Below are 21689 nucleotides of genomic sequence, written 5' to 3' on the forward strand. Positions count from 1 at the left end.
TGTGCCTATTGTCGTTCATTTGCGACCCCTCTTGCTTTCAAGAATAATTCCGGACAGGCTAATCTTATTTTCAAATGGCCATTCCGTTTTCTGTCATTTCTGTCAAAATATCCCAGTGGGGCGGGTGGGGAAGGAGACAATAGATGTTTTTTTTAAAAAAATAAAAAAAAGCAGCCAGACAAATCGAACATCTGGCTACATTTTTACGCCGTCAGGCATTTCCCCCTATCGCGACAAAGAAAAGGAAAGCAGGCGAGCTCCTATCGCCGCGAAGAAACCGATGAAAACAGCGCGACAAATAAAGAAATAAATACCCGGCTCTCTCTGCCCTCCCACAGACGTTAATGTAAGGGAAATAAGAGAGGCTAAAAGACGAGAGGAAGCGGGAATCGCCGGAGTCCCGAAGCGCTTGCTTGCTTGCAGGCTGATCGCATCTCTCTTCAGCCGTGAGAACGGAACCCCAATTCTTAAACCCGGAGAGCCCCTAGATTTGGGGGCAAAGAACAAAGTGTTAATTAAAGCCAGGCGGAGAAAATGGCCATCGTTCCCCTTTGTGGAAAAGCGGCACTTTGAAAGCGATTTTTTTTTTTGTTTTTTCCCCTCCTCCTCCTCCACGGAGCGCCAGATCATTGAAACCTGCTTCGCGGTGGCGAACTGATCGCTCTCGGGGCTGCGACAGAGGGCTCTGCTCAAAAAGGCGGGAGGATTTTTTTTCCTGTTTCTTTTCTTTTCTTTCTTTCTTTTTTTTTTTTGGTGCGGGGGGGGGAAAGAGAAGGTGGGGAGAGAGAAAGAGATCAATGCCTGCGCTGCCTCAATCCTCGCCTCCCCACTACCCCCGCCCCCCCCCCGCGCGCTCCCCTTCTTTTGCCCAGCCTCTTGAGGTTCGCTCGCACCCGGCCACACAGCGGTGTGGGAACCGACTCTGGAAAAACCTCCCAGACGTAAAAAAAAAAAGGGGGGGGGAGAAAGAGAGAGAGAGAGCGGCTTTTGCTGTCGGGAGGGGAGGGAAAAACGTGCTTAGGGTTGAGTAGCTCTGACGTGTGAAATCGCACCGCGGCGGGCTCCACTTGAGCCGGAGCCTGAGAGGGAGAAGCTTACCTCACGCGCTCGCGCAAGGCCCGCGCAAAAGCTTTCCTCACAGCCTTCCCCCCCCACACACACACTCCCGCGCGCGCGAGCGACCGAGAGCTCGTGCACGGTTGCGCTTCAATCCCGCGCTGGCTGCTGTAACGGGAGAGGGGAGGGGGGGAAGGCAGAGATTCCTGGGGAGCGCGCCAAGGCGCGCCCACACCCACCATTGGGAAGAGAGCGAGAAAGCAGGGCGCGCGCGCGCGCACACACACACACACACACCAAGCATACAACAGACCCAGAAACACATCCACGAAGACCCACTGGAGAGGAAGCCGAGCGCCCGGGCGCACGCCAAAGCGCACTCACACATTCCCAGCAGTTCTGTTTTTTCTCTCACGCACGCACGCACGCGAGCGCACACACACACACACACACCCGCACGCGCTCACTCACATACAAACTCGGGCACGCAAGCACTCACCCGCACACATAGAGATACAGTAACTCTCTTCCCGCGCTTCACCCAGACCTTCGTCACTCTCTCTTCTTTCGACGGAGTCCTGCTTCTTCCCTTCGAAACAGCTCTTCGCCATCCTTGACCAAGGAGAAAGAAAGAAGAAAGAAAGAAAGAAAGAAAGAAAGAAAGAGCGGGCGAGAGATACATTTTTCCTCATCCTCAGTCGCGGCTCTTCCCTCAGGTATTTGAGAGCCGGAGGAGGAAAAAAGAAGCAGCAGAAGAAAAAGAAGAGAGAAGGGAGGCGAAAAGAGGAAAGGGAACAAGCGGTCTTACCACAGCCAAGACCCAAAGCCCGCCAACAAATCTGCAGTAGGGCAAGTGGATCTTCTTGAGTTCGCCCCTTTCGCCTCGTTTCTCTGCTGTAGGGTTCGGATTGTTTTCAAGTAAAACAAAACAAATGAGCTGCTGTTAAAAAAAACAAGTCCGTTTTATCCCTTTCCTTTTTTTCCCCCTTTTTCCTCCTGCAGTGTCCGTCCCCCATCTTAATCCGGTTTTGGGTTTTTTTTTTCCCTCCCTCCCTCACTTTATTTTTGGTTGGATTTTATAGATCTGGAAGAAACGCTTTGGCCGGAACCGAGTGCCTCTAACCCCCCCCTCCCCCAACAGCATTTTCATATTTTTTTTTTTTATCCCGCCGCCACCTCTCTGTTCTGCTTTGATTTTGAATGCCAGCTGAGGAAAATGGGCAACGATGCTTCCGCCAGAAGGGGAATGTCTCCGTGCCTCTTTTTGGGACATGTGCTTGTGGTGCTAGGATCTTCTTAGAGACATAGCTGCCTGCTTTCGGAGTGGAAGGTAAGGGTCGTGCGGGGAAATGGGAAGGTGGTAGCGGCGGTTAGGCTAGAGTGGTGGGGTGGGAAGCTTAGCCTGCTTTTTTGGCTTGGGAAGCAAGGCGAGGTGAGGTAATGTGACTTGACACGCAAACCTTAACCTGACAAATCTCTTCATTTGAGTGTTTACCCGGCTATCAAAAGTTAGAAAACTCTCCTTGGCGAGTAGACAAGAAGTAATCAGAATTGATAGCCCAGCTGCAAGAGGAATCTTGCCTCCGTGGAAAGGTCTGTGAACAGACATGGTGATTTCAGTGAAAGAAGAGGAGGAAAGGGGTGCTTAGGTTAATGGGAAGTTTCAGGGAGTATGTGGCTGGCTCTTCCTTGTTGGAACCAATCTATGGAGTGATGGCGCCGTCTAGGTTTGATTAAACTACCTAGTATCACCTGGGGTGGGGGCAAGAGAAAGAAGCGTATTGCCTTTCAGTGGAAGAAACTCAATTCCCATGGATCTTGGGTCTTCCAGAATCGGGCTTTTTAAAACACCTTTCTCTTTTCCCATTCCATGACCTGAATCCTATGAGACTTTTGCTTCTGAAATGACTGAGAGCTTATCATTGGCATTTGCTGAATCAGTTCCCCAAATGTTATGTTCTGCTGTATTTGGTGTATTTAAAAGATTGCCCCTGTGTAAGTAAGTGATGGAGAATTGTCTTTTTCCTGATCAGACAGGAAAGCCAAAATGATAACCACTGGACTATAAGATTCTTAACAGAACACAGCAGCCAGCAGTGGAAGCTCTTGCTGTTTTTAAGAAATCATTTTCCTGAGGTCTCTTCCTGCAGCTCCTCAGATTTTTATTAAATGTCTAAATAAGGCCAACACACTTACTACACATTCTGAAATAGGTGTCCTTTATTAATGGAATTCCTAAAGTTATGTTTTTAATCCCACATTGTTTTTCCAATGCTGAGACATTTGCAGATAATAACAGGGCTGCAGTACTCACAAAGTGCTCCAGCAATCTTTGTAGAGGATCATATGCAGGACTCGCTCACGAGCAAGTTCCTTCTCATCCTTCCAGCCTCATTTTGCAAAGAAGCCATTTGTTGCTTACAATGCTCAGCAAAGAGAAAAGGGTTTGTCATTTCTTGGGAAAGCGTACTGCTCCCTGTCCTATTATTTTTTCTTCAGTAATTTACAGGTTTAAAGAAAAACTAAGTCATTTGCTTTCCTCCTATTCATGTTTAGAGTTTGTGGTTTATAATCTGGGAAGCTCAAAATCGCTTGACTTGTTCAGCATTACGCAATTGGGGAAGAGAGATGCCTGCCTGGTTATTCAGAGTGGAGATAAAAAAGCTGGAAAGAATATGAGGAATTAATCTAAAAACCATTAACTGTATGTATGTTGTTGATACATAAATAATAGAAAGAGTGCTAACTAATTCATTTAAAAATATTAACTTGACATCACAGAATTGGTCACCATTAACTAAAGAAATAAGCAACTTCACAAATATGACTGCTGGAAATACCTTCTCTCACACATAGTTTTTCTTAAATATATTTGCAACTCATTTCCTTTAGAAAGAGATACATAGAAATTGCAGCTACTGTGAGGATTAAATACATATGCTATTTCCAGGATAGAACTGATAACAGAGAAAAGATGGCACTATTACCCAACATACATTTTTAAAAAGCATCAATGTGGGTCTGTGTAAGAGGGAAGTTGTATTTCAAGAAAGCAAGTAGCCCCTTTAATTTCTAGTGAAAATTGACTCCACGTATTCCACATGGAGTGAATTTCAGAGACATTTCAGTATTCAGAGTACTGTAACTTGCTCCTACTGATAGATGGAAGAAAGTCCCCCCCAATAAATAATGATTTATTCACATTTTTAAAAAATGTTAATTTAATATACGTAATCTACTATCTAGTGACAACCATATAGAAAATAATGCTCCAAGTAAAGGAAAGAGTAAATTGTGCATTTTTAAAATTATGAGAGTGATTCGAAATAATTGTTCAAACTGACAATAACAGTAGAAAAGATGCTGAATAACAATAGTTGCTCTAATTTTTTTCTCCTTATTGCATGAAAATATTGTATAGAAGAGCTATATAAAAATAATTTCTCAATTGTAATCTATCTGATAAAGTTTGTAATTAAAATAATCAGAACCTGCCAACTTGTATAAAAAAGATACATTTGTGATAATCATATAACAAATGTTATTTTTTAAGTCTGGAAAAGCAAATTAGTCAGCCAAATTGACCACATGGTGGCACTATTCACACAGCATCCAACAATTTCTTGAATTAAAATAATATATTTAAAACTATTTTTAAGGGGGAAATTACATATATATTCCAAATAGAATCCTGAAAATATATGGCTGCAATTTTAGAAGACATTGGAGTTTCATGAAGCATTTGACCTGCATTCTTGATTTCCTTTCCTCTTCTGCAGGCCAAATGACATAGGATGAAGGCTGTTCGTAATTTGCTGATTTATATATTTTCCACCTATCTCCTGGTTATGTTTGGATTTAATGCTGCCCAAGACTTCTGGTGTTCAACGCTGGTGAAGGGGGTCATTTATGGATCGTATTCTCTAAGCGAAATGTTTCCCAAAAACTTTACCAACTGCACATGGACGCTGGAAAACCCAGATCCAACCAAATATAGTATTTACCTGAAATTTTCCAAAAAGGACTTCACTTGCTCTAACTTTTCCTTGCTGGCTTACCAATTTGATCATTTTTCACATGAAAAAATTAAGGATCTCTTAAAGAATAATCATTCTATCATGCAGCTGTGTGATTCCAAGAATGCTTTTGTATTTCTGCAATATGATAAGAATTTCATTCAGATACGTCGGGTCTACCCCTTTGATTTCATAGGATTATACAAAAAGGAAGATGATAAAAAATCTTTCTTTGAATTTTTGGTTTTGAACAAGGTAAGCCCAAGCCAGTTTGGTTGCCATGTATTATGCACTTGGCTGGAGAGCTGCTTGAAATCTGAGAATGGGAGAACCGAATCCTGTGGGATCATGTATACAAAATGCACCTGCCCTCAGCATTTAGGAGAAGAAGGGGGAAATGACCATTCCATGGTGTGGCTCAATAATGTCGTTTTGCCGCTGAATGAGCAGACAGAAGGCTGTCTAACCCAGGAACTGCAGACCACCCAGGTCTGCAATCTCACACGAGAAGCCAAGAGGCCACCAAAGGAAGGTAGGTGCTCTTCAAAAGGGCTCCATTGTCCCACTGCCCTTCCGTGTAATAAATTTAAGTGATCTATAAGTCAAACTGAGTTGCACTCCACACCAGTTGCTGCATAAAAGGATTTCTGAAGGCCGGCAGTTGGTCATTCTCTGGATTCTTTCCAAGAGGGAGGATCTAATTTTGTTCATTTAATGTAATATGTCATATTAATCTGGCTAAGGCTTTCCTTCTGTATTAAAATTAGGACTTGCGATTTAATTCTCCAGTAAACATAGAACTATGCTGACAGGTTGGTTATCAAGTTGCTTGTCTTTCTTACTGCAAGAGACTTTACACATGTGGTTATTCACCTGTGATCTTTGTTGCAGTTTGCAAGGAAGGTATTTCCAAAGGCATGTGGCAATCTTAATAATAAGTAATATTGAAAGTTTAAAAATCCATGTAGACCAGGGGTGTCAAACTGCCGGCCCAGGGGCCGGATGCGTCACGACGAAACTGCGCCCACTCCATTGCCGGCAATGGGGAAAAAGCTCCGATATGTCACGTGACTTCACGTGACGTCGTGAGTTTGACATGCCTGATATAGACTAGGGTAGCAGAGGTTGAGGGAATGGGTAATCTTGACTCCCAATTGGTTAGACATCATTGACTTGAGATTAGCATTACTGTGCAAAAAGAATGTTAAAAGTGGGTGACTTTTAAGACCTCCCTTGGGATTCAATGAGATTAGGAAGCATCTATTGAATGGTAAATGGTAAATATCCAGTAATTCTCAATTATATTAGCTAGTGACCACATTTAAACATATTTGACATCTTCTAGTCTGTAAAACCGGAAGCTCATTTGCTCCTATCCCAGATAGGAAAAGTTCCAGAAGAAACATTATGTTCTCAATATGGCAAAATGGGGACTGTCTTCTAGTAACTTGGATCATAGCCTATTTGTTTAATAAAGAGGATGGTGGAAGCTTTTGGGATAATAATAATAATAATAATAATAATAATAATAATAATAATAATAATAATAATAATAATAATAATAATAATAATAATAATAATGCTTTCTAGATGCTATCCATTTAGAGATTCATTTGATTACCTTTATCCTTTAACATGCCTTCCTGGCCCACTCATGAACAGGTACAAAAAAGGAAGATGTGGACAATTTCTCAGAGAAACGAAAGAGTGAAATGTTAGCGATAACCAGTGGAAACATTTAAATGTGGAAATGTGCTGAGATAAGTTATGTCAATAAGTTACCATTCTAAATGGCTGAGTGTGTGCGTTTATGAATAGAGATTGATTGAACAAATGAGAAAAAAGTATTATTTTTTTGGTAAAAGAATACATAGATGCCTGGAATCAAGGAAAGAGAGAAAAAATAAGATATTGAAGAAGGTGGGGAACAGAGAGGGAATTTTCTTCCTTATCCAGCCCTAGCTCCCTGTGCTAAAGAAGGTTGCATTTTCATGCAGAAAATGTTTTCCTTTTCCCCTGGTTTCTACATGGTCACAAAGCTCCTTGTCTGTGGGGAAGCAGAGCCAAGCTACTGGTCTCTGTAATAGAAGTTGCCTTTGTAAAGGGATGCAAAATTGACACGTTGTTCTGTGAGGATTTTCTTTAAGGGCAGCCAAGGCTGAGTGGTGTGGGAGGAAAAAAAAAGTGAAGCTGCTCAAACTGCAGAGGTGCCAAAGATACTTTTCGGGTTGGGCACAGCAGGAGAGTGACTCCGTTACAGTCAAGCTAAAGGACAATGCAGGTTGATAGCTCGAAGTAATGGGCGGAGAGGAAGAAAATGGGTGCATAGAGTCAATTTATCAAGGAGCAAAACTTAATTTCTAGCAGGTTAATATTTTGTATAGTCTACAGCAAGGGGAAAGAGTCTAGATTTTAAATTATTCATTTATTTTTTTTCTGTAAACACCCCTTGGAAGCCCTTCTAAGAGCAGGGATAGTATTTAACATCCTTTAACATTAATTAATCCCCTTAGAATAGGGGAAAAATTCTCCCATATTGTGAAGCCTGAAGATAATTTATAAGACAATTAAACCACAGAAAGTGAGATGTGAGAATATATTAGCATCTGAAAGCTTTAATCGTTTTGGGGAACTGTTGTGGGATTTAACCCATTCCTGATGGCAACAGGAAAAGGAGTCTTATTTTTATCCGCCTTACTCACCAAAGATCAGGCTGGGTTGTTGTTGTTGTTGTTTTGTTTTTAGAAAAGCAGCAGCTGGCAGACCAGTTGGCTGTTTACCACAACTGGAGATGGGTGGGTGGGTGGGTGGGTGGATGGATGGATTTATAGTTAGTTTGCTGATTATTCTTGTGATGGATGGATAAAGTTAGTCCTATGTTTGATGGAGATTGATTAATAGGCTGCTTTGATTGGATTTAGCTCATAATTGGTCTTATTGGGAAACAGCCACAATTGAAGCTTTTAAGAATGTTACCCTGATTGTAAGAAACACCAAAACACTGAAAAGGGAACCTGGAATCTCGCCCAGTACTAAAGGCAGACCTAAAGGATTGCAGCTTCCATATGGTGGTTTCAAATGTTCTAAAGTCACATCAACAGTCTGATATTGTTTTACACATTGTGAATATATTCATGGTAAATTATTGAGTTTTCATGTTTGAGAATGAGGCAGTAGAATTTCCTTCAAAGCAAAATAGGTTTTAAAATAATGTGTGTGGGAATGTAAGTATTTGTACACACAAAATAGCCTACTTGGTATAAGGCTAGCTATAGAAAGTGTTTTAGATTAGACTGATTGCTATCACACTTTGGCAAATTGCATTTGATTTCTCCCAGAGAGCTTTATGTAAAGGAATCATTCCTTAACTGTGAAGGCCACACAACAAAATTATGTGTGTGCCTTTTTGATTGCTCACTTTGAGGAAGAATTAAATTTTAATTGAGAAGAATTCCCCCCCTTTTGAATATACTTCTCTCAGCATATTAAGTAACAGAATGTTTAGGGAAAGAAGATGTACATGTAATTTTGCCAAATACATGTTATTTATACTTGTATCATTTTTCATCTCTATCCCGGTAAAGGTTAGGTGCCCTTTTAAATAGTACATGTGAAAAAGTAGATTTTCATAATTCAGTGCTTTGTATGTTTGAATAGCTTATCAATACTAGTGGAATACCTGCAAATTATTTTTTCGGTAATAAAAGTTTTAATGCCATAAACATTCATTATATACAGTTTATTGCATAAAGTTTTCAATGGAATAAGAACTATACAATGGCATCTTTGCTTGGAAATAATAATACTGACATATGATTAGATTTGTGAAAGTATCTGTAGGTAACCTTTACTCTGAAAATGACCTGAAGACCTGGTTGTTCCAACAAGCAAGCCTGGACTGACTACGGTTTTTAATTAGGCTTTTTACTGGGTTAAATTGTCTCGTAATTTTGCATTTATTGTTTAATTCTCTTTTAAATTTTTTACTGTATGTTTCTAATTTTTATTGTTGTGAGCCGCCCTGAGTCCTCAGGGAGAAGGGCGGCATATACCTTTAATCAAATCAAATCAAATCAAATCAAATCAAATATCCCCCATTGCAATCATGCTGTGTATTTTGAAAACTGCCAGAAAGCTCCAGATTTTGGACGTTTTCAGGGTGATACATGGTTCATCCTTCTGATCAGATATTCTATTTATAAAAAGATTTAAATGGATACTACTTCTGATTATTGATTCAGTGATATAATGCTCAAAGCATGATAAAGCTTTCTTGTAAGAGTTGGTAGTTTTATTCTGCAGTGATCTTAGATACCTTAGAAAGAATCTTAAAAAGGATGCAGAAGAAGAAAGATCTTAAAGGATGGAGCTCTGAAAGAAAAAGGGCATTGTAACTCAGCAAAAAAATGCAAAAGCAAATGACTAACTGGTGTATGTAACTGGGGATGATGAAGAGAATGGAGGAGAATTTTTGCTTCTTCTCATGAAGTGATGGAACAGATGAAAATAAAGTGATTCAGTATTCTGTGCTTCATGTGCTTGAACAGTTATAATAACTGATTCAGTACCTAGCTAAACTAGTTTTCAAAATATGTAGACAAAATGGGCACCAACTTGAAACATTTTAAAAAGAGATTAGTATCTTGATGGAGATGAAAGATGCCAGTGGTTGTTACGCTCAAGACCAACTATTCAGGGAAACTGAATAGTAGTGATTAGGGTTACTGTTACGCATGTCTTGCTTACAGAATTCTGCTCAGCATCTCAGTGGAGATATACTGTAATGTTGACTTCATATGATTTTGATTGTTATCTGTTAAGGTGAAATATTCATTGGATTAACTGCGCATTGCCTGAAAAGTTGTCTGGAATGCAGTTCATAAATGTTTTAATCATTATTTTTTATCAGTGAGTTGAGCTTTTAAAAGGAGCTAAGGAGCTAACTTCATAAGAATTCTGGTATGTAGGCTTTGGGTGACAAAACCTAGGATATGATTGGTTATCTGTTCAATAATATGTTCTTTAGTGCCTATTTTTGTTTATTTAAGCATATTTTTAAGAGGAAATCTGCAAAGTTGCTTACCAAATTCATAAAAATTCACAGCTGTTTTGAGTATTCACATGAATAGAAAGAAGAGGTATAAATCAAATATATAATAGATAAATAATAGACCATTAAAATCCAATAAACAACTTAATAACTTTTAAAATTCAAACAGTAGGACTATAAACAACTAAATACAATTAGATCAATCATGCATTTAATCAGTCCATCAAAAGAAGCCCTATGTAAATCCATAGGTGTCTTGGGGCTCAAAAGCATGAGCTTAATGTGTGTCAGGTGGTTAATAAGTTCCATAATGCTGGCACCATCACTGAAATGTTCATATTCTTTATATTATTTTCATATGAGCTTGGTTGAAGGTTTCAGTAACTATTCAGTTTTTGCTTCTGTTGCTTTTATATTTCGTCTACATTAAAAAACCCAGGATGCATACTTTCTTTGGCTGACTAGAAGCATTAACTGTAGAGTATTTTAAGACACACTAGTTTACATGGTGCACAAATCTAAAGTTAATTCCTTGAGAGAATAAAAAAATGTTGCAAAAACTTAACAAGAAAATAGTGGCTTTATTCAGTTCCCAGTTTTATAACATGCCCCCCAAAACTGGCATTGAATTCCTAGGACAATTGTACATATTAAATGACATTACAGTAATTTTTTAAAAAATATATATTGAAATTTTGCATTACTTCTATATTCTCCTGTGTTATTGTTAATATTATCAGCTGAAAATATCAGTATTACAGTGCTCGGTTTTCAGTATTAATTTGTACCAGAATGATCTGTTTAACATTTCAATATAGAGAAAGTAATTTATTCAGGGATGAGTTCTTTCTTCCAGGGGAATTAATTTTTATTAATATTATTCAGTCATACTCCATGTGCTCAATCAAAGCACCCAAATTCTAAGTTGTTGAAGTTTAACTGTTCTCTGTAAGTCTATATTAATTGCAATAAAATAAAGGTCATAATATCCTACTGGGCATTATTTATATTTATTTCATTTAAAATTTAAAACAGGATGTAGAGAGTGGATTGTGCAAATTTACAAAATATGCGCATATATATATATATATATATATATATATATATATATATATATATTGCAGTATACTACATTAGTAATGTATATTAGTGATATACATTAGAAATATATTTACAATTAACTTTTAATTTGTAGGTATGTGTTTAATCACATTTATGTAACTGCCCATCTCACTTGGCAACTGGGTGGTGTCATCATCAACATACAATATTAAAAACAAAACAATCAATTTAAATTAAAAAGTAAATAAAACAAGTAAAGATCAAACAAAACAAGTAAAAAAAGACCTAAGCTTGCTTAGATTTTCAAGATGTCTTGGTTCTGCTACTGGATATGTTTGGCATGGTCATGGTTGCATTGGAAACGATGTGGTAGAGGGAAAATGTGGTAATGCCTGAGAGGGATAATGCAGGATCCGATCTGGGTCATTCACTGGAATCGGAGGTTTAGTCTTCCGAGCGTTTGGGCTTGTGCTGGACCCATCCTCAGAGACGTTCTCTCTAATAGAGTGTGTCTGCTATCCCTCATGAGAGAGATAATCTTTGGGATCAAAGTGATAAAGAACAAAACTGGAGTTTGTGTATACTTAAATATTTAACAAACTAAGTAGGAAATATTTTATCTGCTGCCAGATGCCTCCAAAATGTCAGGGTCATTTGAAGGCTAAGCAGACTGATGACAAAATTTGTGCTTTTTCACCACAACCCATTATTCTTAATGTTACATTTGAAAAAAACAGAACCAAATATGTTGCAGAAGAAGCCAGCAAAAGAAGCAATGAATTGAGAAAGTGAAACACACTTGGGGCTCTGGAGGAAAAAAAAAAGCATTCTGAAAAATCCCCTTAGTGCTTCACAATTGGATGAAGCAGTGGCTCAGAATATCAGCGGATGCTCCATTCTAACAGCCCTCCCTTTCCCCTCCTGGTCATGTGACTCAAAGCAGCCTATCCAAATGCATCCCAGTCCACAGAAACACAAAGGCACAACCTCTTATTTTGAAACCAGGGAAAAATATAGATATGTCTCATGGCCATTGCTGGTAAAGGCTTTGGAAAGAGTTCCAGAAGCCATATTCTGTATCTTGTTAATTCTCATTTTATTCATAATAAAATGATTACATGTTGGTGCAGATATAGAGCTACATGCATAGTTTGATGCAAGGTTCTCTTTACAGGGAACATCCCAACATTGATTGGAACCTATAATACAATTATGTACTGAATTCTTCCACATTTCCTTGCTTAAGCAAGTACAAGAGTTAATGAAGGTGAGGGATGCAAGTAGAAATTTAAAGTGCAATGCAATAAATTTGGAATAGTAATTCATTTTTAGAGAGTAGATGGTGCAATGGAGTGCAGGTAAAATAATGGGTGATTGCTCTTCAGAATATTTTCTTGATCCTACAGCATCCTCTAGAGAAGAGCAATAGGAGACTAGCTAAAATAAAGGGGGAAAAACTCCTTGAACTTAGTGGTCCAATTCTTAATCAAATTTCTTTCTGAACAAAAAGTGAATCAAGGAAAAAATGCTGAAAGAAATCATTATTGCTTTCCTTGACAATTTTATTATTAAAACTACTGTTCAATCATTAAGATGAATCATTTTCCCCCAAATTTCACTACTTTTGGTGAAGGAATTATTTGATCAGTGGGTAATCTGCAGTTATACTGAAACTGCAGTTTTTAGAATTTCTCAGATTATGCATGCAATAGGTGAATAATGAATAAGGTGCTATATGGTATGTGGTCTGTATGGGTTTGGGGCTATATAGGTTCAGGGTTTGTTTGTTTTTATTCTCTAGTCTTACAATATGCCAATAAATATTTATTAACAATAAAAAGAAAAACCATCCAAGAAAACAGCTTTATCAAATAATATAAATTGCTGAATGTCTAGATCCAACCAATTATCATTTGAAATTATCCAATAATCCAGCTCTTCAAAAGTAAAAATCCTTATACATATCCCATATATATTTATAACAATAGTTCCTTTTATTCTGAAAAGCATTACATTCTAATCTGTTTTAAGGGAAGAGCAAGAATGCTAGGACTTCTCTCTGATCAAATAATAGAGGCAAACATCAAGATAAGTCTACTCCTGTTTCATTCCCTAGCCCAGGCATGTCAAACTGCCAGCCCACAGGCTGGATGCGTCACAGTGAAACCACACCCACCCCAGTGCCAGCAATGGGGAAAAGTCGTGATACGTCAAGCAACGTCATATGACATCGTGAGTTTGACATGCCCGCCCTAGCCACTCTCCTGAGTTCCTAAGTCAAAGAGACAAACCACATGTTAAAAAGTTTGGTTGAAATTGTTGGATCCAAATCTGCTTCTACAAAGTGAGGTACCTAAGCAAGTGTGGTAGTAAGAGTTGGAAGAAGGGAAGGAAATATATACTTTAGGATGGAAATGGGTTTTGGACAAAGAATCTGTCTTCTATAATGGTTTTAATTTGAACTTCTTTTATTTTTTACTAGAAGTCCTAAACATACAGAGGTCTATCCCACACATGAATGTTTTATATGTTGCATTCATTGTACAGGTGGAGGCTATTTGTAGAACAGATTCCCATTAATGGGTTAGTGCAGCTTTTGGAGAACACCCAAACTGTTGCAGGTAATGACATTGGCTTTGATTGCATACAGAAGGAGGCATGCTAGAATCTATTGATCTTCTAAGTTTGCTTTGGACCATGTCCACTTTGCTGACAGAGGAATCATTGCACATTATTTCAAACCTCGTTTTCTTGAACAGCCACTCATGACATTCGGCTATTAGGTTTTCATCAGTCAAAATTGTGTGGCCCTCACTAGCAAAAAAAAAATAGCCAGAGGTTTTACTGCAATATAATGATGTGCTTATGTGCCCTTAATAAAACAAACATTATCTTCCTTTCTTGAAAATGCCTTTCTTGTCTTCAGGATAGGAAGGAACAGTTCTTGATTTTTTTTATTATTCCAAATTACTTCTTTTATGCCCTTGTTGCTTCAACAAATGTTAAGTGTATTAAACAAACATCAAAGATACCTTGAATTGATGACTTTTGCTATTTCTGAGAGAGCCAAATGTGCATGCCAGAAAGCAAAGTTTGGCTCAGAGTTATAATTACTGATCATGCATTTAGAGTTGTTCCTTTTAATGTATACAATAGTGCTATACTCCCTCTCCACTGATATTTTTTTTAAAGAATGCAAGCCATGAGACATTAAGAATGGGTAAGGGTACAAAACTGGGCAACAATAATCTTTGTAAGTTATAAAGTACTCTGAATAAAAATTCATGGCAAGAGATCTTTGGTGCAATTTAATTTTCTCTGAAAACATGTGACTCAACAGTAAAATAAAAATTTAATAAATGTTGCACAAAAAGTCTTTTCAAGAGATAAAAGGATTATATAAAATTCAAGTGAAAAGAATAGAAGACTAGTGTGTTCAGCCATTACAATAATTTGCTTATGTTCAGATTGCAAAAAACCTCTAATGCATAACATTGATTTCTTTGCCTTATGTTTATAATTTTGTTACAGAGATGATAATCCTGTGTCTGGCCTTATTATTTCAGATCATAGGTACCAAATCCTCAATAGAAATTGCAGGGGTGGCTGAAAGAGAGAGAGTTGTATTTGTAACCAGAGATATGCTGCTACTTTTCCTTCTGTATTTGTATCCAGCAGAAGGAAGGGTATGAATTAATTTTATTGTTTACCCATTTATTTTTTACTTCCAGGGCTGCCCCTGAAATGAATAATCTGGATTCAGTTTTTGCTGTAGAAAACTCAATATTAAAAACAAAATTATGTCAGAACCCTTCATTGCCTGATGTCTGCAGAGATGATTCCCCCATTTTTTTGACATTTTATCATATGAAATTCTGCCGTATTGTATTATGTGTTTTGTCACCAGAAACATTTACACTTTAAAAATAATTTCCAGGTAAATGGTTTGGACACTGAACACCATATATGTCTGAATCAATTAATATTGCCTTTATATAATTTTAATGCTCTGATTTCATTGTGCCATGTGTTAAATATAAAAATGTTACTTTATATGTGTATAACTTCTTACATATTTTTGCTGTATTTCCAATCATATTTTTAAAAGTGTGCTGCCAAAGTGAAAAGATAAAAATTAAAACATGTATTTTGAAAGAATAATGTAAGTAAAAGACAAACACCTTTGACAATAATAGGTTTCTAAGAATCTTGAACTTGAACTTGCTTTTGCCAAACACCTTAATCATAAATGTAGCTTATTTAAAAAAAACACGATAGAGGCTGTTCATTTATGGGGGGAAAAAGACTTGCTCCCAACCATTATTCAATTAAATGCAAATACATGGTGCTTAATAAAAATTACAAATAAACGTATTGGAAGACAATTAAATTTTAGAAAAATAAAACAAAATAGGGAAAACATCAAAGCAACCTGCAAACTTAGGCATTCTAAACAAAGCCCCTACACACACTTTTGGTGTGCGAAGTGCACTGTTTCCAGTTTCTAGGTACAATTCAAGGTGCTGGTAATCATCTTTAAAGCCCTATATGGCACAGGGCCACATTATCTGCAGGACTGCCTTTCTCTGAGGACATCTTCCATCCTACCAGGTCAGATAGAGTGGGCATGCTTCCTAGTTCCTTTCCCTAAATGTTGTCATCTGATGGGAAATAGGGAGTGTGCCTTTTCTATGGCAAACTCTGCCCTACATATCATTCTGTCCCTTGAAGTCCAACAGACCTCGGCACACAAACACAACTTTCTGAAAACCTTTGAAGGTGTGGCTTTTCCCCAAAGCACTGGGATAAGATTAGATAACTTATCGGGGCCCAATTTTTGTTGTTTTTAATGTGTTTAGTTTTATTTGTTGATTTAACTTTTGATTGGGAGCTGCCCAGAGTTGGTTGGAAGATGGGCACTTTCTATAAATGTTTTAATTAAATAAAATAAAGGCTTTTGAAGCCCTACGTTAGAGTAAATTGAGTTACAATCTGTAGTAGTAGCAGAAATGAGATACAGGTAGTCCTCAACTTGCAACAATTTATTTAGTGACCATTCAAAGTTACAATGGGATTAAAAATGTGATGTATGACCAGTTTTCACACTTATGACCATAGTAGCATCCTATTGGTCATGGGATCAAAATTCAGACGCTTGGCAATTTATTTAGGATGGTTGCAGTGTCCCGAGGTCATGTGATTCCCTTTTGCGACCTTCTGACAACCAAAGTCAATACAGAAGCTAGATTCAACAGTTTGACTAATTTAACAGCTACAGTGATTCACTTTAATGAGAGGGGGTTGGACTAGAAGACTTCCAAGGTCAGTTCCAACTCTATTATTATTATATTATTATATTATTATATTATTATATTATATAACTTAATAACTGTGCCAAGAAAGGTCATAAAATGGGGCAAACTCACTTAACAAATATCTCACTTAGCAACAAAAAGTGTCAGCTCAATTGTGGTTGTAAGTCAAGGACTACCTGTATTGGAAACCATCTACCATACCAAACAAATGCCAAATGGTATCTTTCAAGTACCTTGAAGCTTTCCTGGAATTTGTTCTGTTTTGCCTTTAATAGCCTGAGTTCTTTCAGTGGCATGTACTTTGTTACAAGGGGATGCAAGGCACTGATCATGTTTTTGTTATTTGACAATTATTTTCTTTGCAGCATCCCTCCCCCACTTTGCTGCCTGCACTTACTGATCTGAAAAAGCCTTGTTGCAAGGTGTTCCTTGCTGAGTTTTTCCTTCAGATTAAGTTGAGGCCTGGGAAATTAGGGAAGATGCAGATTGCTAGAGACATGACTGGTGATAGAATGCTTACATTCACCAAGATAAATCCAAAAAACCCTGCATTTCATCCATAAAATTGTTCCAGAAGTTGTCTTTTCCTTTAAATAATGAAAACATTTTTATTCCTATCAGAAGAAGGGTAAAGTTGGAAAAGTACAGATAAAACTGTAAAACAGCCTCCCAAACTTTGTCCCTGGTTGAAAGGAACCTTTCTGTTTTCTCTCTCGCTGATGTTTGTGCTCTTAAATTTAAGGCAGGAGACTAAATGGGTAGATTGGTCCATTGGTGACAAATAAAACAGCTTTTTCTTCCTGTTATCTTTATCTTGCCGACATCAGAAAACCTCTTAAGACTTTTCCAGGTGAATCTTTAGAGCTTTAGAATTTAGATGATTGTTCTCTGGCTTTCCTATTTTAGAGCATCAGTGTTGCTAAAACTATAATCTTAACTGAGATGCTCTATTTAATTGGGAACACTTTTTATCTTGTTAATAGGAATTGTAGATTAACAAAAATAATGTTATTGTGAGTAATGTGTAAAGAATGGTAGGTTATTAATGCTTCTTGATTTGGGAGATCACTACAATCTTAGGGCTACTTGCTTCAAAAATTTTAAACATAGCGTTCATAGCACTTTAATTGTTCTACCTGAAATATAGTATAAGCCATTGCTTAAATTGTTAAAAAAATGTTTGTTGTCCTGTTTTAAAATTCTCTGAACCAGACTTTTGAAATTTTTTACTCATTTTCTACATTAAAATATCTGTAATTAATCTGAAATTACAAACGTTGGTCTAATTTCTTTTGGATTTTTTTAGACTAGGTTTTTTTAATCAGGAAGTTACTATTGCAGTTAAACAAATTTTAATAAGTTTTTGTAAAAGAGAAATAGAAGTGTAGATAATAATTATTAGTGCATTGATACTTATGAAGAAATCTAAGGTGTTGTACTTAAAGTGTTGGATTAAAAATTAGGGCCAAGTTCAGCATCAGCAATGGAGCTCCTAAGTGAATATGGCACAATCTTCACCCTTACCTATCCTACATGGAAGGATCAATTCTAACAAAAACTAAACAACTAATATCAACAAAATGCATTTGCTGAGAATATCAAAAAATAAAACTTATAACAGATAGTCCTTGATTTCTGACATAATGGAGGTTGCCCATTATGGTCGTAAGTTGTTATGGTCATAAAACAGATTAAGTATGTGACTGACCTGATTTTGCAACCTTTTCTGCAGTGGTTTTATGTGGATGCCCCAGTCATAAAGCAGCCACTGTTGTCATTAAGTGAATGCCATGGTCATCAAGTGAACCAATGGTTCACTGTGGGCGCGGTTTTGCCAAAACCTGAAAGTAATTGCCAGTTTTCTGCTGAATCATTGCAAATTGCAATTCCATGATTGTGGAACACTACAAACAGCTGTAAATGTGGCCCAGTTGCTGAGCACCTGAAATTTAGTCAGTTGACCCTAAGCAGGTGACCATTGGAACTTTGAATCTGGGTCATAAATAACAGTTGACTAGGTCCACTACAAGTTCAAAAGGGCACTAAACAACCAGTCATAAAGGAATACCTGTATATTACGTTACAGTTAAAAACACAGAGGAAATTTTAACACTGTGATGTCTCTCTGGAAGTCAGTTAATGAAACTGCTCCAGATATAAAAATGAATCCTGTAGCCAATGAAAAGATTTATAGATCGATCTGATATGAATTTGGCCCAAATATCTAATGCAAAGGGAGGGGAGAGGGAGAGAGAGAGGAACATACTTACATACATACTCATACATCTTTTTCTCTCACACATTAACCTTCTGGGACCAAACAAGAAGTGCTCTGACATATAGGTTAATTCCCACAAGTTTCTATAATTAATAATCAAAGGCGATAAAGACTAAACTAGAAAGCTATGGGGAAAAAAACATCCTGGAAGAAGTGGCAGTGGCAAACCATTTCTATACTCCTGCTTGCCAAACTCCATGGACATCTCCATGAATTTACCAGGAGTCAAGTTTGAATCAAAAGAGACATATTTTATTTCCAGGTGCAGCACCTGGGTGTCTTCGTGCTAGAAAGATAGGCAGGATCATGCCTGGTTAGAATTTGGATGGAGGCTGTAAATTAACCTGTAAAGTTGTAAAAAACTTTCTGGAAAATGCTAAGGCATTCAGGAGGTCACCAGAAACCAAAGATAATTTGGAGACTTTACTAATATACCTGTACAGTAGCTGTCTCATGTCTGCCTAAGCAATTATTATCTGCTGTAATCACAAATGACTCCATTTAATTTCAGATTAAAATTGCTCTAGTATTGCTGTTTAAAATCCATTAATGGGAATTGCCAAGAATTCAATAAGTTACCTAGTGCTTCAAAGTCTATGCTTTTCTCTATTATTTAGGAAAGTCCATTAAATTTTGTAACGACAGATTTATTTTTTGTTTTTACTGAGCTCATAAAGACCTAATCTTTATGTACTGTTTTGTCTTTGACCTGACAGTTAAGTTGACTTTTGTTTTATGATCTGTAAACAAGCAAAGCTGGCTTTGGTCCATAAATGAAATTTAAGCTGGAATTAATATTTTAAAACGAATTGTTTCCGAGTTCAGCAAAGCTATTTGGGGAAGACAAAAGGGCTGGCTTGCTTCCATCTTAAAATAAGCTCTTGGTGATTAAATTCAGAGGCCTCATAAGGCGTGTAACAACATTGCTTAGAAAAGCTATGTTTTTACTACAACATTTTGCCATTTATCTACTGCTTTTTCAAGTCACCGAATCAGCTGTATATCAGTATATCCAATGGACATACAGTATTATCAGATAAAATGTAGTTTTTAACTTTCATTACCATTGGAGATTAAATTACAATGTTGTTACTCTGTCAATATGTTTACTTTCTTACAGCTTCATATATCATGATGATACAGTAAAAAAACAATAATAAAACATTGTCAAGTTTAAAACACACTTAAAACCAAAAAGTTTTTTCAAAGTCCTATCTGCAAAATTCCAGTTGAAGGAACTAAATACTAATTTCCATTAGCTAGTAAAATAAGTGTGGATGGGCAGAGCCCATCATTAGTTGCCAGAAAACAACAAAAAATGCGATATGTTTCATTAAAAAGAAGATTCACCCACCATGAGGGATAAGAAGTGAAACAATGCCTCACCCAGCAAGCTGAAAGTACAGGAGATATGCCTAATAAAAGTTTCTTAAGGTCTTCTGGCTTATATTCTGGACAATTTTGACAGTCCTGCACCTTTAACCTTAAATCCTATCCTTATAAGTTGCCGAAAGATACCCATGACTATTTTTGAAAGATAAGCATCCAGGGGCATAGTTGGTCCAAAAACATCTCAACTTGAATCATCCATGCTATATCCAGAATAAAGTAAACGAGTATCTCACCATCTTAAAAAGTATCTGGTTTACTTGTTTTAAAAATTTTATAATTAACCTCCTTCTACTCGTAAACTTATTTAGGGAACATTGCTGTGTTACAAATCTTAAATCCCATGATTTGGACCGGTAACCATATCTGACTTCAATCCATTAAGTAGGTGTGGAAATGTTGCCATCTCTCATGTATAGTCCAAAAATATTCAGTGGCTGATAATTCTAGATGAAAAAAATACAGAACTTTAGCATGTATTTGTTCACCTTTAGCATTATATTGTGCCAATCAAGAGAGTATTAATCTTGTCCTTTTTCAAAATGGGTTCAGAAAATGCCTTCTCCGAGACCACACAGAGCTATTGGATTACCTTGCTCACAAAATGACAGTTTTTAAAACAGCCAAACAGTTATTTCCTTCTGCCTGTTTCAAGATGACTTGTTTCCCAGAAGGACTAAATTACTTAGCTTGCTTTAAAATTCAGACGCTTGTCAACTGACTCATATCTATGATGGTTACGCTGTCCCGGCCTCATTGATCCCCTTTTGCAAAATCAAAATGTATCAACTTTATAGATAGCTGAAATTTGGCAATTTTACCAAATTTCAGTCATATAATCTCAGGTCATTTTTATGGTTAGAAATGAGAGGATTTTGACTTTCAAAAGCTTAGTGCTAGTCCCCCCCCCATTCTTCAACCTGTTCAAAACAGACAGAAAATAATTAACGTACCAAGCATCACCCTCCCAGGAACATCCTTTGCAGCTTTCTAGCTAGTTCAGGGAACAAGTTGTTCACTCCTGCCCTGGGGAATGATTGGCAGTTGGTGTCCTGTAGAGACTTCGTATTTCTACTCCCACGTGTCTCAATTGCCTCCAGCAAATGATGTGGATATGATAGTGGCATCATATCTTTACTAAGGAGTTCTATATCCTGGTTTTTTAAAAAAAGACCAGATCAAGTAGCTCTCTGTGTGGTATTTTGTGCTATTCATGATAAGGGGATTCTAAAGAAGATCCCACATTAATAATATTGGATTGGCTTATTTAAGGTTGCTATTTTGAACTAGTTGAAAACTGTGGGTGTTTCTTATTAGAATCAACTGCCTTGCATTTGACATTAAGATGCCTTCTTAATTATCCATAAGTACTGGAGCTCAAGTTGTGCAGTTGCACTAACAATAATCATTTTGCCATTTGAGCTAAAGGAGATTAACTGAGACAGATGTTTTGAAGCAAATTAAGTCATACCAGGTAGGTGCTTCTTCAGTGGAAATTTGAGCACAACACTTAACTGGTGCAG

General features: G+C 37.3%; 1 protein-coding gene across 1 annotated transcript in view; it reads left to right on the forward strand.

Moving 5' to 3' along the window:
• Positions 1–4850: 4850 nt before the first annotated feature.
• ADGRB3 (adhesion G protein-coupled receptor B3) overlaps positions 4851–21689 on the forward strand; it is a gene marked incomplete at both ends in the record, with an annotated part of 540315 nt that continues 523476 nt past the window's right edge. Inside the window, one exon of the mRNA XM_083351264.1 lies at positions 4851–5604. Coding sequence (XP_083207390.1) covers positions 4851–5604 — 754 coding nt within the window. The remainder of the gene's footprint in view (positions 5605–21689) is intronic.

The sequence above is a fragment of the Vipera ursinii genome (assembly GCF_947247035.1).
Source record: "Vipera ursinii genome assembly, chromosome: 1".
Taxonomy (NCBI): domain Eukaryota; kingdom Metazoa; phylum Chordata; class Lepidosauria; order Squamata; family Viperidae; genus Vipera; species Vipera ursinii.